The sequence below is a fragment of the Astyanax mexicanus genome, chromosome 24, assembly GCF_023375975.1.
Source record: "Astyanax mexicanus isolate ESR-SI-001 chromosome 24, AstMex3_surface, whole genome shotgun sequence".
In the NCBI taxonomy this organism is placed as follows: domain Eukaryota; kingdom Metazoa; phylum Chordata; class Actinopteri; order Characiformes; family Acestrorhamphidae; genus Astyanax; species Astyanax mexicanus.
Window position 1 is genome coordinate 28451786 of NC_064431.1, and position 18640 is coordinate 28470425.

Here is an 18640-nt window from a genome sequence, read left to right on the forward strand (position 1 = left end):
AAATAAAACTTGGAAGTTTCATTGATAAGAAATAAAGATGAAAAAGGCTAGAGATAAAAAAAACTGAAAACAATTTTCTAAAACAAACTTACCTAGTACAATAAAAAATAATCATTATTACAAGAAACTAATTAAAAATATAACAAAAAAACTAAAAAAAGGAATAAGGTAAATAAAATAATAATAAAGAGTCTCTTGTATCTGTGCAGTTTGCTCAGTTTACTTCTGTTTCTCTGTTTTATTGCTTTTACATTCTCCAAACTTTATAAAAGTAAATCATTTCTAGTACTTCTACTGCACGACTTTGGATTATACGTAGTGCACTAGATACCTTCATAGGGAGCACGGAGCGATTTGAGATGCGGCCCTAGTGCGCAGGGAAACACGCATGCGCAGAAGCACCCTCGCCATGTTTGAAATGAATCTTTATTGCGGAGCTGTTTGGCCTTTGGAGGAGTTTAAATAAAGAGCCGGATTATTTGAATAACACTGAAGGTAATGGAGGAGTCGGTCTAGAACTTGAGAAGCGCAGAGTTTAACGCGGGGAATATTTATTTATTAATTATTTTACATCGTTTTACAGCGCTTTATTGTGTCTATAAAGTGACCGGGGCTCAGTGTCCCGCGTGTAACCGCTCTGTGTGAAGAGGATAATGAGAATAAACTGTGTGTAAAATAATTTCTGTGTTTATAAACCTGTTTGTTAGTTTATAATAACTGTTAATGGTTTCTGTTAAATAATTAACTAATACAGTTTTACACCCTACAAATATTTTAGACCACCCCCATTGTTTAGTAGTCTCATTAATAACTTTATTTATTACTGCAGTTCTTCACCTGTCAGACTTCTGATTCTTCTCTTCAATGCTGAATAAAACTGAGACCCAGTCCTTTATCATGTTAATCTGAGCTAAAGGCTTGAGCTGTATCCATGTGGGTCAGCCAGACCTGGCTCTTCCTGTAGCAGTTTTCTCCAGTTTCTAAGAGTCTTTTTGAAGGTGTTGGGAACAGTACTCACCCCTCTCTGTCTTCTATAATTCCTCTAAAGAAAAGACTTCTACTTTTAATAGTTAACGTTACATAGTTGTGTGTTTCTGTATATTTTTCTAGTTATTATGATAAAAGTGTGAATGTGCTGCTTCAGATAAAGGCATTTATGAAAGCCCATTCCCGCCACCTACAATAATAATAAAACAAAAATCCAGCACATTGTTTTTCATATTATTAAGTAAACTGCTATCTCATTATTATAATTCATTATAATTCATTATTTTTAGATTTTTAGGTAATTATTTTGAGATGGTTGAGATACTATAATAAGCAGTTTACCTAATAATGTGTGTGTGTGTGTATATATATATATATATATATATATATATATATATATATATATATATATATATATATATATATATATATATATATATATATTTTTTTTTTTATTATTAATTAATTTATTTTTTTAGGATGCAGGAATGAACACTTTTTAAAATCTATTTCCAAACCTCAGTTTATTTTCATTGCTACTTACCAGCTATAAGCTGTTAGCCAATCAACTGTTTGTTAAAAATCACCCCCTCCTTTTTTAAAAAAAATACATGTCTCAACAAATGTTATTTCAAGAAGTGTTTGTTAACATAATATTATATTTAAAAAATGTACCCACCTCTTTAGGCCATGTTGGGCATAATATTGGGCAACAAAAAACAATCCTGTTCTTTGGAGGTTATAGCCTATACCCTAAAGCAACAGTCTTTAAATTTTAAGGGTTTGGGGATTTACCCCAGTTATACATCCAACAAACCTACCAGACCACCCTGTTTTATTAGACATTGCAGGACACTGATACAATTATCTAGAATATTATGACCCCTCCTAATTCAGAAATACTACTATAGATTAAAATTTAAAATTATAAATCTTGGGTACTTCTGCTTTAAAGTACTTTAATTCACTAGTTGTAAGGGTTGTATGCATACCATTGGTGATATTAATTGACCAATTCCCAAAAAATAGAAAAAAAATTGCACAGAGCATGCATATAAAGAATCTCATTGAAGTTTGCCATTCTGATATTTCCAGGTTCACAGTTGCTCATGTGTCAGTGCCGTTAGCAGCACTGTGATTGCTCAGATAACCAGATCTCGGGACCTACCAGACACCCTGTTTTTTGTAAAGAATACATTTGATAAATTATTTTTTTTCTCTGATAAGAATTGTAAGTGTAAGATAGTTTTACTTATTTTAGAAATAATTATCCTATTCAGTCTTACTTAGATTTTTCACCTTATTTTAGTAAGTAATTTGACTCAAAATTCACCAGTCAAATTATTCTGATTCTTGTGTACACATTTAAGTCAGAAAATAAGGGATTTTTGCTTGATTTAAGTCTTACTTCACACATTTTGAGACTTTATGATTATATCTTCTTTTAAGAAATCTTACTAAGAAAAATGCATACCCCATTGGCAGATTTTTTTGCTTAATTTATGCATATACATCTTAATTTACATATATTTTTTCTAGTTTTTCCAATGGATTTTTTTAGTGTATAATATTTTGTCCTCTCCACACTCAGAAATAATGTAATTTCCGACTGCTGCTTTAATGAATCTAATTGTGCTTCATACTTCCCTTGTTCTGTCTGTGCAGGTGTCTGATGGAGCTGCCGAACTACAGCAGGCAGCTGTTGCAGCAGCTGCAGGCTTTGCGGAAAGAGGGCCAGTTCTGTGACTGCACCATTCTGGTGGAGGGCGCCGCCCACCCGGCCCACAAGGTGGTCCTGGCTGCTTCCAGCCTGCTCTTCAAGTCTCTGCTTGAGAGCTCTGACAGCATTTCCATCGACTCGGCCGTGGTGACGTCCCAGGAGTTCTCCTCGCTGCTGGACATGGTCTACCTGGGCAGGCTGCCCCCAGGCAAGCACAACTTCACCCGGGTCATCGCAGCCGCAGACAGCCTGCAGATGTTTGACGTGGCTGTCGGCTGCAAGAACATTCTCAATGACTTGGTGAAGCTGGTCCAGCCCAATGGCGCTCAGGGTTTAAAGGCAGAACAGGCAGATCTCCAGGTGAATGATCCTTCAGGTGAGAGGGGCGGAGCAGCTGAGCTAGGTTCTTCTTCTTCTTCTGAAAGATGTTCAGGTCTTGCTGTAGAAGAGGGTGTGTCTGACTCTGCTGGGGTTTCTGAGGACGGTGTGGAGAACACAGAAGAAATGATGGGGTCAGATGATCTGAAGAGCAATAAGAAGAGTGGAACAGCCAGTGGAGGATCTTCTGATATTGATGGTAAAATTGAGTTTGAATGAGCTTTATTAGCTAGTTGTTTAGCCTAAAAATGCCACTTGTCTTCTCTCTTTTTTATATTCTCATTAGACCAACATGGGTGGGGAGGGGGGGGTTGTAGAAAATGTGAAAATGTTGTACAGGGGAAAACGGATGTTAACATTGTTTTTCTTATTATTTGCACTGTAACTTAATATAATGTCCAATAAAAACATACATATAAATATAAAAAACTTTATTGGCTAGTTTAAGCAGATTTTAACATCAAGAAAAAATCATAGTGTTGCATTTGTACTAGGCAGGTAGTATTATAGCACTATAAGTATTATAGAACTCAAGAAACTGATTTTGCCCCACATATGAAAGGATACGTTCACACAGTAGACAGAATTGAAACTACACCACTTTAACATGGTATGTTAACTTAGGTGGGAGATATGGGTCTAAAATAACAATATTTCAGGGATTTTTTTTGCCAATGAAGATATTCTGTAAGGAAACAAAATAATTTTAAGAATACACTATGATCATGAGATCGCTGGTTCAAATCCCGGTCATGCAGCTTGCTATCAGCTGCTGGAGCCCTGAGAGAGCACAAATGACCTTGCTCTCGCTGGGTGGGTAGATGGTGTTCTTTCACCTTATTACTCCAAAGGGTGATGTCAATCAGCACAAGGCTGAGCCTGTGAGCTGATGTATCAGAACCGAGTCGCTGCGCTTTCCTCCGAGTGCGCTGTGATGCTACTCGGTAATGCTGCATCAGCAGCAGCTCAAAAAGAGGTGGAGTCTGACTACACATGTGTCGGAAAAGGCATGTGCTAGTCTTCACCCTCCTTGTGTTGTGGCATCACTAGTGATGGGGAATATACAGCTGACTAGCAACTGAATGGATGGCACAATTGGCCTAGCTAAATTGGGAGTAAATGGGAAAAAAATTGAAATAAATTTATTTAAAAAAAATTAAAGAATATACTACTGCAATAAATATTGTTACCTTTCTAAAATAATTTAATCAGTTGATGAGATCATTTAATTTTACCCCTTTAGAATAACCTCCTATGTCAAGAGTGTGACTTAAGCTAATGTATTATGCCTAATCAAAAATAAATGTGACTTAGGCCATTTTAATAGCTTTTCATATCCATTTTAATAGCTTACCTTTACTAAACTCATAATGTAATTTTTGCATTTTTAAATCTCTTATTTTGCGCCATATGTGCATATGTTCTGATCAGGCCTCAGTCTGTGTTGTGTATTTTTGTTTTGTCGGAAGAGGGCACTGCAGAGCTGCTTTCTCAGAAGCGAGATGAGATCCTGAAAACTCTGCAGCACGTCCAGCCGTGGATTAAAGCCCTTCGCACCTGGGATGCTCTCCCCTCTACACACCGACAGGTGAGAAGAACATGCATGGGTATAGGTTTGGTGTGGAGTTAATAACTGAAGGATGGGAGCTCTGCAGGAGAAGGTTTGCACCTACCAGTGCATCTCAAAAAAGCAGAATGTCATTGAAAAGTTTCTTTATTTCAGAGATTTAGTTCAAAATGTGAAACTCATATATTATATACAGATGTATTACACACAGAGTGATCTATTTTAAGCATTTATTTCTTTTATTGTTGATGATTATGGTTTACAGCCGATAAAAACCCAAAAAACAGTGTCTCAGAAAATTTGAATATTATTTAAGATCAATTGGTAGTTTGGAGACACGCAGTCCAAGCTGTTTGAGGTCTAGTGTGAAGTTTCCACAATCAGTGATGGTTTGGAGAGACATGTCATCTGCTGGTGTTGATCCACTGTGTTTTATTATCAAGTCTAAAGTCAGTGCAGTTTTGTTTTCCCACAAAATCTTACAGCACTTCATGTTTCCCTCTGCTACTGACAACTTTTATGGAGATGAGGATTTCATTTTCCAGCAGGACTTAGCACACTGCCCACACTGCCAAAGTACCAATTGGTCTTAGTTAGGTAATATAAAATTCTAAGTTTCTGAGAAACTGATTTTTGGGTTTTCATTGGCTGTAAGCCATAATCATCAACAAAATAAAAATAAAACAATCTTGAACTACAGTAGATCACTCTGTGTGTTATATATATATATATAATATATAAGTAACTTTACAATGATATTATATTTTTTTGGGATGCATTAGTACATTTAAAGTTCAAATTAACACTGGTCATCCTAAAATCTCAGTTTTCTTTGCTGCTAATAAATTTACTACATTGATTACTACATTTTAGCATTTCACCTTGATGTCTGGTTCCACTCTTTCCCAGATCATTCTGGAATGTTTTGAGGGAGATGAAGGGGTTGATGTGGTGTTCCAGCGTCTGGTGAATCGACTTAAAGACGAGCGAAATCTCTCAGCTCAGACTTTCCTCACACTGCTGGAACAGGTTAAGAGCCTAAAGCTTGATCTGGATGAAATGATGGTGGATCAGACTGGTCCAGAACTCAAAGGTGAATGCTCATACAACTCAAATGTTGGTGTGTGTAGGAAATCGGGGTGCACTATTATTCTTAATGTCATTTTTTGCCCTTACATTACTTTTACTTTGATACTTTTTTTTATATTTTGAAACCAGTACTTTTACACTTTTACTTAAAGTGTAAAAAGCTTGAATTAATACTTCAACAACTTCTACAGAAGTATTTTTAAATCCTGGTATCTTTACTTCTGCCTGAATAATGAATGTCAGTACTTTTGACGGCTTTGAATACAGATGAACATCTGTGTGTTTCTCTGTTTTTCATTCTAGTTCAAACTCAAGTGGACGTCTTATTAAAGCACAGAGATCTGATTCTGGAGACGTTCAGTGGCATCACTGATCTGGAAGGAGCAGCAGGCTGTTCCGACAGTGATAACGATGACATCAGTGAGGTAAGCATGTGTCAGATATACAGGGGTTGGACACTGAAACTGAATGACCTGGTTTTAGAGCACAATAATTTATTGTGGTGACGGACAGTTCTGGTGGAAACAGGAGAGTTGAGGTGCACATTGAATTCTGCCGTGATTTGATCAGCCGTGGTTTTATGTTTTTTGGATACAATCCGGGTTAGCACCCGAACATCACTTTCAGACTGCTTCCTCTTACAGCGTCCACAGTTAATCCTGTTGGATGTGGTTGGTCCTTCTTGGTGGTATGCTGACATTACCCTGGATACTGTGGCTCTTGATGCATCACAAAGACTTGCTGTCTTGGTCACAGATGCTCCAGCAAGACGTGCACCAACAATTTGTCCTCTTTTGAACTCTGGTATGTCACCCATAATGTTGTGGGCATTGCAATATTTTGAGTAAAACTGTGCTCTTACCCTGCTAATTGAACCTTCACACTCTGCTCTTACTGGTGAAATGTGCAATTAATGAAGATTGGCCACCAGGCTGCTCCAATTTAGCCATGAAACCTCCCACACTAAAATGACAGGTGTTTCAAATTCATTGTCTAACCCCTGTATTACAATTGCGTGTATCAGTCTCAGATTTCGTTTAGCGTCATTGGCGATACTTTATTGATACCTGAAGTCAAACATCAATATTATTTTTGGAACATAGGTGCTTTAAACTGCCCAGGACTCGCCTCCTAATTAGACTTACTAAAGTTAATCAAATGAATAGGGTAAAACTGCGATTAAGAATATTGGTTGTTAAATTCTCTGAAACTGACACCAATAAATTTATAATCCTTATATACACAATTATGGTTTATATGGTTGTCTTGTCCTGTCTTGTTGTGTCTTGTCTTGTCTAAAAGAACTACAAAATGATACAATGCAATTTTCAAACTAAATGCTATTAATCAGCTGTTTTATTGATGTGTTCTGTTCTGTATGTTCCAGTTTCTGCAGAGCTGTCGGGGGACTGACGGTGTAGCGGAGTCCATGCAGCAGGTTCTGGACAGAGTGTTGAACAGAGACGTGCATCATGTACCGCAGCTTTGCCGCCTGCTGACCATGAGTCAACAAAGCTTCCCTCAGCTCTCCCTTCTGACTGAGGAGCTCAACCAAGCAGGTGCAGGAAGATAAGTGTTAAATTACAGGCCTTATTAGTGTGAATAAACACTACTCACCAAATGTCAGTAATACGCTTACATGCCAAAAGTAATGGGATAGCAGTATGTACGGGAAATTGATCATGACGTGAGTGTTAACAGCTTGGGAACAGCTTGGGAACCTCCACACCTGTAGAAGTTACAGTGAAGTGTTTAGAGAAGCTGACAGACGAACACTGACCAGTGTGCTCGTGGCAAGGAGCACTCGTGGCATGTGGAGAAGCTATAAGGCTAATAGAAGAATGTGTTGTGTACAGATGAGACCAAAATAGAACGTTTTGTTGTAAATGAAAAGTGTTATGTTTAAAAAAAGGAAAGGAAAGGAAAATATTGCATCCCAGCATAAGAACCTTATCCCGTCTGTGAAACATGGTGGTGGTAGGATCATGGTTTGGTCTTTGTGTACTGCATCCTGGCAGGACGGCTTGCCTTCATTTATGAAACAATGAATTCTGAATCATATTAGAAAATATCATTCTGAAATTCTGAAGGAAAATATCAGGAAATCTGTACTTGAACTGAATCTTAAGAGAAGGTGGGTCATGCAGCAAGACAACGACCCTAAGCACACAAGTTGTTCTCCTAAAGAATGGTTCTAGCAGAATAAAAGTAATGTTTTGGAATTGCCAGGTCAAGTCCTGACCTTAATCCAATGAAAGTGTTGTGGAATGACCTGAAGTGAATAGTTAATGTGAGAAAAAACACCAAACACCAAAATCTCAAAGTTGAAGCTGTTCTGTACAGAGGACTGTTGAAACTCCTGAGACTGTCATTCATTTTTTATTAAATGTTTTGATCCCAAAAACACAGAATTGAGCACATCATCGCTGTCCAATGAAAAACAAGTCTCCATTTTTGTCGATTTTTAGTTTACTACATAATTTCAACAAACCAGCTGTCTCTTACACTGTGTCAAAATGTCTTGATGAATGGGCCAATAGAATTCCTCCAAAATTACCTGAGATAAACCATTTTTACATTGGCTTCCTTTGAAAGTTAAGAAGGTTTTATCTCTGTCCTGTATAGTTGCTGTTTTTGAGATACTTCTTTTTCATTGGACAGCGACGATATACACTTTATACATGTTAAAGGACATGAACAACTGAAATGCAAAATGTAACCTTTGTAATCTCTTATTTTACAACTCAAACAGATCTCATCACACCTTCTCAGGATGCAGGCTCTGAGAAGGAGGAGGATGAGGAGGAGGAGGAGGATGAAGGAGATAGCAGACAGACTGCGCTACAGAGGAAAGGTGTGGCTGTTTCCTACAGCTGTGATTGGTGCAACAAGAGCTTTGACTTTAAGTGTCGTCTGCTGAGGCACAGGAAGCGATGCGCGATGTCTCCAGGTAAAGCCCAGCACTGCACTGACTGTTCCCAGGTCTTTCCCTCCCTGACTGCCCTACAGCAGCACTGCAGCCAGGCCCACGGCGCCCCCTCTGCCAAGAAGAGGAAAACGCAGCCAGTAGCCTGTGAGCTCTGTGGAAAAACCTTTAAACACCCCTCAGGTAAGTGACTGTTGGTCTGGCTGATGCCTAGTTTACCATCCTGTTAATTAACCATACTTTTTTTTACTAAAAGGCACACTTAACATCCTTTAATTTTCACAAAAATCCACAGTGCGCCTTATAGTCCAGTGTGCCTTATATATAAACTCTACCAGTCAGGTATTAGTTTCTCCAGCACTAAGGCTAGGTGCAGCAGCATTAGCATTAGCCGCTAACCGCTGCACTAGCTCTTTTACTGTTCAGAGGCAAGTATATTGGACTGTAGTCTGCATTTGAAGTACTCTGTGTTTAGCGGCTAATGCTATTTGATGCACACCCAGTTTTATTGCTGGAGAAACTTCACTGAAAACTCACATTTAAAAATAATGGAACACAAAATATTGGACATCTAAGCTAACTGTAAATAAACGGAAGCACTTTATTCACCCAAATAAATGGTTTTCAGGAGAGAAATCTGTGTAGATTAACATCCTGTGCTCATTTGACTTTGAAAGAAAAAGTTTTTTTTTTTAAAGAATTACAATTTTGTTTACTCAGATGCTTCCCCCAGCTTCTTAATTAGAAGGGAAACATGGCGACACACTTGCTCACTTTGGTGTAGGCATCCTTACTAGTGTCGATTAATGTCCTTATAATCATGTGCGCCTTATCTATGAAAATAGACCAGAAAACAGATGTTCATTGATGGTGCGCCTTATAATCCAGTGCACCATTTAGATGAAATAAAGCAAACGACCAAGCAAACAAGAAAAACTTTAAGCTTGCTCTGATTGGCTGTTTTTTGGCACCGGCAACAGTTTGCAGAATCCCTCCCTGTCACCCCCACTTGATCAGCCAAGACATGGACCAAGCACTATAGCTGCAATGCTAATGCACAGTTGCTAACAGTAGCTTATCTGATGCATCAGATGTTGTGTTGTGTGTCGTGCAGGTCTGCTGTACCACAAACGGACCGAGCATTTGGAGGAAAGGCCGTATGTGTGTGAGGAATGTGGAGCCAAATTTTCTGCCAACTCCTCACTGAAGAACCACATGCGTCTGCACACTGGAGAGAAACCCTACCAGTGTAAACACTGCGACATGAGCTTCACCGTGGCCGCCGCGCTGTCTTACCACACCAAGAAGAAGCATGCAGAAGGTATGACTTGTGAAAAATCATCATAATTACATATTTAAAATAAAAATATGGAAAGCATGTTAATACACTGCCTGCCAGCTTGATGGTAAATGACCTAATGAGAACGTATTATGGTCAATATGGTTACAAAATACTCTGCCTGGATTTAAGTAAGTAAATGATGTGGGGTTGGTTGATGCTGCAGTTGGTTGATCAGGTCTAGGTTCAGCAACAGTATGTGCTGAAAGAATGAGGTCAGCTGACCTCAATACCTAAATATACTGAATATAGACCAGGTTATTCCATCAATGGATTTCTTTTTATTCCCTGATGATTCCCACGGCCATATTCCAAGATAAGACAATGCCAGGATTCAGGGTGCTGGAATTGTGAAAGAGTTCAGGATTCAGGGAGCATGAGATCATCATTTTCACACATGGATTGAGAGAGAGTTCACCACAGAGTTCAGACCTTAACCCTTATTGAGAATCTTTGGGATGTGCTGGATGGAGAAGAGCTGCTTTGTGCAGTGGTCAGACTCTACCATCATCAATGCTGCTGCAAGATCTTGGTGAAAAATTAAGCCAGCAACACTGGATTGAAATAAATCTTGTGACATTGCAGTAGATCAGGGATGGGCAACTTCCATGATGGAGAGGGCCACATTTTTTTCAGCATGACCATTGGAGGGCCACATGACCTCGCACTTCAAATAATTGAATATGAAAAACGCTACAAATGATTTTCAATAAGAACAAATTTTATATGAATTTATATCTGTATGTTTACAGCACCAACATTTATCAACAACTATTTTCTGCATATTAATGCATTTTAATACGGCAAAAGACAAACCGTTTGCTTAAAAAAAGTGCAAAAAGGAAGTCCTTCATATCAAAGAACAAAAAGTTTGCTTAAAAAACTGATTGCAAATACAGTAGTTCCTCTGTGTAAAATAAGTTCATTATAACAAGTCCTTCATAAGCAACAAGGACAAAACATTTGCTTATAAAAGTGCAAAAGGCATTTGAACTCATTTATAACAAAGAACAAAAAAGATTTAAAAACTGATTGCGAATAGCTCATTCAATAATAGCAGAAAACTAGACCACAGAGGCCCAACATTTATTGAAGCTAATGAGAGAGCTGTGGTTTGGCCTGCTGGCTCACAATGGACTGGATGTCAATGTCAATTTTCGTGGTTGTTTGGCAGCGCCCTCTAGCGGTCAAAAGTAGAATTACGTTTTTTTTTATTTTTTTTTTTTTTATTATGAAATTATTTTTGATCTATTCGCGGGCCGCACTGAGTGATGACGAGGGCCGTGTGCGGCCCCCGGGCCGCCAGTTGCCCATCCCTGCAGTAGATTATCGAAGCAATGCCAAAGCAAATGTGTGCAGCAATCAGTTCTAAAGGCAGTCCAGACAAAAATAAAAAGTTTGTGGCCTTTTTTTTGGTGGCGACATTTTTTTTGGCCAGGCAGTGTTATTTGCTCAAAAACAAAAGGCAAATTTCCTATGTCAAAATTAGAGTGTGATTCTAAACCATGTATTACGGTAGTCGCAGGCACAGCAGAGCTGGGGGAGAAGCTGCTCAAGCTTCTCCTGCAGAGACTAGAAATAGTAAAGAAACGAGACGTTTTACAGCCATATTACCATAATTGAACCACAAAGCATTTCTTTCTAGGGGACCCAAACGGCTAACACCAGCCCTGGCACTGCACAAGTAGATTTGCAAGTGTTTCTAAAGAGTGACAAAAGATAGTCTCCTATTTTTGGTCTCTTCTTCCTCAGGTAAAATGTATTCCTGTCAGTACTGCTCGTCTACGTTTGCGCAGTCCATCGAGCTGACTCGCCACGTCCGAACGCATACCGGCGACAAACCGTACGTATGCAGGGAGTGTGGAAAAGGATTCAGGCAAGCCAACGGACTCTCCGTACACCTGCAGACCTTTCACAGTGAGTACACCCAGCCACACGCTCCCACACCTGTATTTAATTAATTTTATTCTTCATTCAAATGCTTCCCAAAAGAGTTTAGGTAAGTCTGCATTTAGAAGATCCACCACCTGTTCTAGATCAGGTCTAGAAGCTTGTCTATAATGCTTGGAGCATGGAGCAGCAGCAGAGATGGCATTAGTATACAGCGGTATTAATAATCTGGGTAATAAATCAGGTTAAACTGCACCTGAACAGCCATTTAGCTCTAACATCCAAGCTAAACGGAGATTGCATCATGTTCTTACCAGAAACAAACCACTCTAAAATTCATTTTGGACTGTTTAAACCGGAATAAATAGTGTTCTAAACCCCCATCCCTATGCTCTTAAAGCTTGAAAGGCTCTAGATATGGATCTAATTTAAACATTACCATTAGGCAACAAAGAGCTAGTCCACTTTTTGGCTCTTTGTTGGTGAGTTTCAATGGTTTTCCAATTTTGGCAGCTACAAGAAACTTAGTAAAGGAGTGGTTGAACTTCAGGAACATCTAAAGATGATTGTACTGATATGTTCTGGATTAAATACAAGGGCCTAAAGACACATTCTTAAGAAGCCCAATCAGGAGGCTTGAGTTGACAATAGACAAAACAAGCACCAAGGTAACCTAGGTAGGTGATCTCTGTAAGAAGAGATGGTTGAATTTGTTGGAATGTTGGAATGTTAGAGAGGAAAAACCTGAGTAACTAGTTTTAGAACAACACAAGATCAAGCTGAGGACAATCGCTGGTCATCTACAACCATGTATACTGTGCATGCATTTAATTATTTTGGTGTTAAAATGCGTAATTTATATGTATTTAAAAACCATTAATAACAGTATGTTTTCCATCTAACTGTTAAGATGTTTATTGCTGTTTGTTTCCCCTGCCAGATGTTGCAGAACCCCACGACTGTCAGAAGTGTCGGGTGAGTTTCGGTTCGCTAGACGAACTCCGCGAGCACATCCAGGAGGTTCATCCTAAAGAACTGCACCAGTGCCCTGAATGCAGCCGGATCCTCAGCACTGCAGCTCAGCTGGAGAAGCACATGAGCATCCATGACGGCAGCAAACCCTACAGCTGCAAGAGTTGCAACAAATCCTACCAGGTTGGGCAGCGACCTCTGTACCACATGACAAATGATATAATATATTAAGTTGATGAATCTTAATATTTAAAATAATTTCCAGTGCTTGCTTTGTGCCATAGAAATGTTCTTTTTCATTCTGTGTTTTTTTTTGGAGTAAAAATTACTAATTACTAAATTACACGCGTAGCTTAGCAGAGCAATTCAAAACATAATATAGGTTTGGCCCTTCTATAACTTTTAAGTCAGGTAAGTTTTATGAATGAATTACACTTATATGGCGCCTTTATAGAAACCCAAACCTTTACAATAACGTTTTTACACACAACCATTAATAGCACTTATCCACACGCCGGAGAGATACAGCAGCCAATAGCTCACAGCGTACTCTCAACCGGAAACCACCGCTTAACCTGAAGGACTGCATCTGGGCACAAATTATTACATTGCCACAGCTCACACAAGATGTGTAGCAAAGCATAGCTTTGGCCCTTCTAAAAAATGGTGAGAGTTGAAAGGCTACTGTGGTTTAGCCAAGAAACAAAACACTTTCGTGGTTTTAAAACCAAAAAAATATATAAAGAGGCAAGTAGCAGGCACTTGTCTTTGTTCATCAACTATTATTCAAATGATTTAAACTGTGTGTTTTAACAGACTCTCTCAGGTTTATGGTACCACAATCGCACCACCCACCCAGACGCTGTCACGACGGAGGGCAGCAGATCACTCTCGCCCATACTGCGCTGTAAAATCTGCGACAAAGCTTTCTGCAACAAGAGCAGCCTGTTCAAACACCACATAACCAAACACCCAGGTGAGGAGGAAATATACTACTGCATTAACCCTTGTGTGGTGTTCGGGTCTGTGGGACCCGTTTTGAAAAAAATATTTTTTCTAACTCAAACTCATTGGCATTGGCTCATTTTTTGTGAAAAACATATTGTACTGTACACCCCCCCCCCTCCAACCATTTATATTACATACAGTATGTTTTGCCAAGGGCTAATAAACATTGCTTAATTTGTAAATTTGAAAGTAAACAAATTTTCTACTCATATCTTGAGTTAAATTCATTTTTTTACATTTTATTCAAAAACTAATAAAAAAAAGAGTAGCACTTTTTGAAAGAAATGTAACATAAGAAAGGTAAAGGGCAAATATTAACCATGTAAGCTGTTTATATTGCTTGCAATTTAGGTGAAGCAAGCATGTGTAAATCATTTTAATGTAAAATTGCTTAATTTTGCTTAATTAAATACAAGTAACAAAGTAAACGAGTAACAAAAATATGAACACCACACAAGGGTTAAAAAAAAATAAAGTTTTATGTAGCATAAATATAAGTTTCATACATTCAGTAGAAACAAACAATCTATATTGTCTGTTTTGTATTGTCTATTTTGTAAAGACCATGATTTTATATATAAAATGGAAAGAGTGTAACAAAATAAAAAATTTAACTAAAATAAAGTCATGTAACAATACAAATCTAAGACAAAACTAAAATACATCATATTTAATAGATGCATATAAACTGCAAACAAACAGCTATATTAAATACAGTAAATATCATTATGTGGAGTTTATCCTTAGAGTAAACCATTAAAAAAAGACTGCAGTTGCTGTTATTGTTTTTATTTTCTGGGACAAAATAGGTTTGTGGTGGTAAATAAATATAAATAATATAAATATGATATATTTGACATGACTTAAAAGCAGGTTTCTGAGCATACATGAGAACTTCCAAATGTATGTTTTTTGAAGTTGGGAAGCTGTGTAAAATGTAAATAATTGTAAATTAAAGCATTATGCCATAATTTGCAAATGTCATAGACCCAACTTGTATTCAAAATAGAACAGAACACTTAGGATACAGTATGTGATTTAGCATTGTCTTGCTGAAATATGGAAGGCATTTTCTGAAAGAACATCATATAGCTTAATTTGTGTAAATGATAATAAAGCAGTGGCTCACCTGACTGTATCATATTTCAGCCAGTGGACTTGTCTGTGTTTTTGATTATAATGTCTGCTTCTTACAGTTCATAAATGCATAAATGTTGCATACTCTTCATTTTTTCTTTAAAGAAACCCGCTCTGCTGCTGAAGGCTTGGGTGAGAAGGAGGCACAGGCAGTTGGTGAGTAGTTGAGTGAGTCAAAATAATACATTTTTTTGTTTATTGTAGGATGTCTTGGTGTGTTATTGAAGCTTTAATATGGCTTCTATTTTCGTCTCTGGCTCTCTCTCAGAAGGCTTGCTGTGGAGGTGTGTGTACTGTGGATGTGCAGCGAGCAGTGAGGAGGAGTTGCAGCAGCATGTGTCCAGCGAGCATGTGAGCCAGCAGGGGTCCGTGTTTGGCTGCGTGGTCTGTTCGCTGACCTTCTCCTCTGAATCTGAGTTTCAGCACCATTTCCTCACCACACACCTGCAGGTCATCCAGGAGGAAGAGCCCACACAAATGGTAACATCTCCATTTCAGATGGTGTCAGCTTGTAGTTGTTGTTGTACAATTAAGATGCGTTGCACACGGTAGCAATGATATCACGATACTGTAATTCTGCAATGCTCGGTATATCACAAGACAATTCTCTATGATACTTCACTGCGTCTGTGTTACTGAAGAGGATAAAATACTTCTAATTAATCAAATACCAGGAATTATGGATTTATTGGTTTCAGTTTCACAAAATTTTTATGACTTGATGCAAATTTTTTTAGAAGTAGTAGTTTTTTATTTTGTTTTTTTGCCAAAACACATACACACATAAAGAACAGAACTTAAAGAAAAGAGAAAAAGAAAGAAAAAAATCACATCCTCTATCTTGCATTTAAACAATCTCTTTAAACAAACGAAAAGGTATAGGCTAAAGCTAATGATGCAATAACCTCAGTAAAAATATCAATATTTGACGCCACGTATTGACTTTATAAAGTAAATAAGGCTTATTGGCATAAGTTACTGCTATACTAGTGCATACCATAATGGTTATACCATTATTCAGACAAAATGCAACATTATCAGTTGTGTGGCTAATGACTCCTGCAAGTCTGAATATAACAGCCTAGCTAAAAGGAGAGAGCCAGAAGGTAACATAGACACCATAGGCACCCTGAAACACTGGCATCCACCCACTCCACCGTCCACAAACCCTGGATCTGCAGCCTTATCTAAAGGGGAAAAACATTAATTACCAAAAGCTAAACTAAACCAGTACGTTTTTTTTACGCTCAACTCCGTTTTTTTTTTTTTTTGCTCAGATTGGATTAGGCTATCTTGATCATTCTCGTTCATGTCGCATGTGAAAGTGACTTAAATCTGATTTTAAAAAATCTGATTTGGCACGTTCAAACAGACACGTTCAAAAAATCAGATCTGAGCCAGAATGAGCAAAAAATCTGATTTGAGTAATGTGAACGCAGCCTAAATAATCTTGATGGTTAATAAGAGTATATGGAAAGTAAAAAGAGACTAAAAAATTCAGTTTTATTTCGATGATGGGCATCAGAAACTGAATTTCTGAGTTTTTTTTAAATAGCAGTAGTAGTAATAGTAATAATCTGCCACTGCTGATACATTTTGTGTGCATGTCAAAATATTGCGATAAATTGCGTATAATGAAAAAATATCTTAACATTTTGTGATATATTTTTACCTTTTTGGCCATCTCTGTCAGTCTATCAGTGCTTGATTACTTACAACACAGGAGGTGGCTTTTATACTGTTTATATCAATATTTAAATGATCAAAGTGAAAATTAAGGAATATATAATGTGATATTGTGATAATTTTGGCCATATCATCCAGCACTTCTTACAAATAAACTAACATCCTCTTGATTTCACAATACTAAATGCTTTACTTATGCAATTCTTAGCATTATTAAATCACTGATGCTGATCTTCTTATCCAATCAGGTGATCCACACACAAGATACCTCAGCTGTAGGGGCGGAGCAAATTTCCGAGCTGGACCAGTCGCAGATGGACTGCTCTCAGCAGGTGTTTGTTGCCCTGGGCGATGGTGGGGAGTCGGCGGCTGGCTCGGAGATCGTAGCCGTCAATATGGAGGACCTGCTGACGGGCAGAGTCACACTGATCTGCGAGGAGAATCAGTAGGGTTGTGTTTCTGCACCACGGCTGGTCTGTTGGTCTCCACATAGCAGATGCTACAGCAAACTGATCCCAAACCAAATCTTCAATCTGCCGTGTTTCATTCCCGCCCTCAGCTTCTTCAGCAGGCGTATTTATTTATAGACTGTGGGACTGATCACACACACAAATCACGTCAAACTGAGAGAATAGCATCATCAAACACTACAAAAGATGCTGTTGACATGATGCTGTGAGTGACAGCATCTGAAATGATGTGGGCAGTACAGCTAATATTTAATATTTCTCACTAAGGCACTCTGTGTACGAATATTGTTATGTAAATTACTTAGAGGAGTCAAAATTATGGAACAACTGCAGAGCCTGCAGAGGAAAGTTTGATAATTTTATTAGATTACAGCTGTTTATTTTAAGGAAACATTCCTAGAAATAGGCAATATAAGATTGCTTATAATTGAAGTTGCATTTACATGGAAATACAGCTCTGGAAAAAAATTAAGAGGCCTCTTCAGTTTCTGAATCAGTTTGTCTGATTTTGCTATTTATAGGTATATATTTGAGTAAAATGAACATTGTTGTTAGAATTACTGACACCATTTCTCCAAAATTCCAAATAAAATATTGGCATTTAGAGCATTTTTTTGCAGAACATGAGAAATGGCTGAAATAACAAAAAAGATGCAAAAAATAATGCAAAGAAATGAATGTGTCAGAAATCAATATTAGGTGGAATTACCCTGGTTTTTAATCACAGTTTTCATGCATCTTGGCATCATGTTCTCCTCCACCAGTCTTACACACTGCTTTTGGATTAATTTATGCCTTTACTCCTGTTGCAAAAAAAAATTCAAGCAGTTCATCTTGGTTTGATGGCTTGTGATCATCCATCTTCCTCTTGATTATATTCCAGAGGTTTTTAATTTGGTAAAATCAAAGAAACTCATCATTTTTAAGTGGTCCCTTATTTTTTTCCAGAGCTGTAGATTAATTGATTAAACAGCAGACTAAACACACTCTCATCAGATCTTATCTACATAATAATGTAAACCTACACAATTAAATAAATAATACTATAATCTACACGTTTGCCTTTTTTATATAGTTTATTGAGCCATTATCTGACATTGCACAACAGTGTGCTTATGCATCTATTATTGGAATGATGCCTCTCTATAAAAAAACACTAATTTGTGTTTTTACTTCATAAATAAAAAAAACCCTGCAGGATATCAGGTCAGCTTTATAACAAATATTCAGTCGTAAGACATTATTAGAGACATAAACTCTGGCAGTAAAGAAATTGATGGTATAATTCTCACACTATTCACAGCTGTGAATTAGGTAAATATTTAATCACTAGATCACTATTGAGTGAACTTTGATCTGATCTTATAGGCCGTGTTGTGGTTCAGTAGATCATTTAAAGGCTCAGGTACATTCAGAAATAAGTAACCTGCACCGAATGACCTCAATTTATACTATGAACTTCTGTTCACTT

At 37.7% G+C, this 18640-nt stretch overlaps 1 protein-coding gene across 2 annotated transcripts; it reads left to right on the forward strand.

Moving 5' to 3' along the window:
• The first annotated feature begins 368 nt into the window (after window positions 1-368).
• zbtb40 (zinc finger and BTB domain containing 40) lies at window positions 369-18222 on the forward strand. 2 transcript variants are annotated; one of them, XM_022682389.2, is made up of 14 exons: window positions 369-495; window positions 2653-3284; window positions 4555-4673; window positions 5562-5745; window positions 6045-6166; window positions 7129-7300; window positions 8494-8850; window positions 9782-9988; window positions 11759-11923; window positions 12837-13051; window positions 13685-13844; window positions 15119-15169; window positions 15282-15493; window positions 16948-18222. In XM_022682389.2, the coding sequence occupies exons 2-14, from the start codon at window positions 2660-2662 to the stop codon at window positions 17146-17148; spliced, it is 2790 nt and encodes a 929-aa protein (XP_022538110.2). In that variant the 5' UTR covers window positions 369-495; window positions 2653-2659; the 3' UTR covers window positions 17149-18222. The 2 variants fall into 2 exon arrangements, with proteins under 2 accessions (XP_022538110.2, XP_049327730.1); XM_049471773.1 differs by having other exon boundaries at window positions 15285-15493.
• Window positions 18223-18640: the final 418 nt, after the last annotated feature.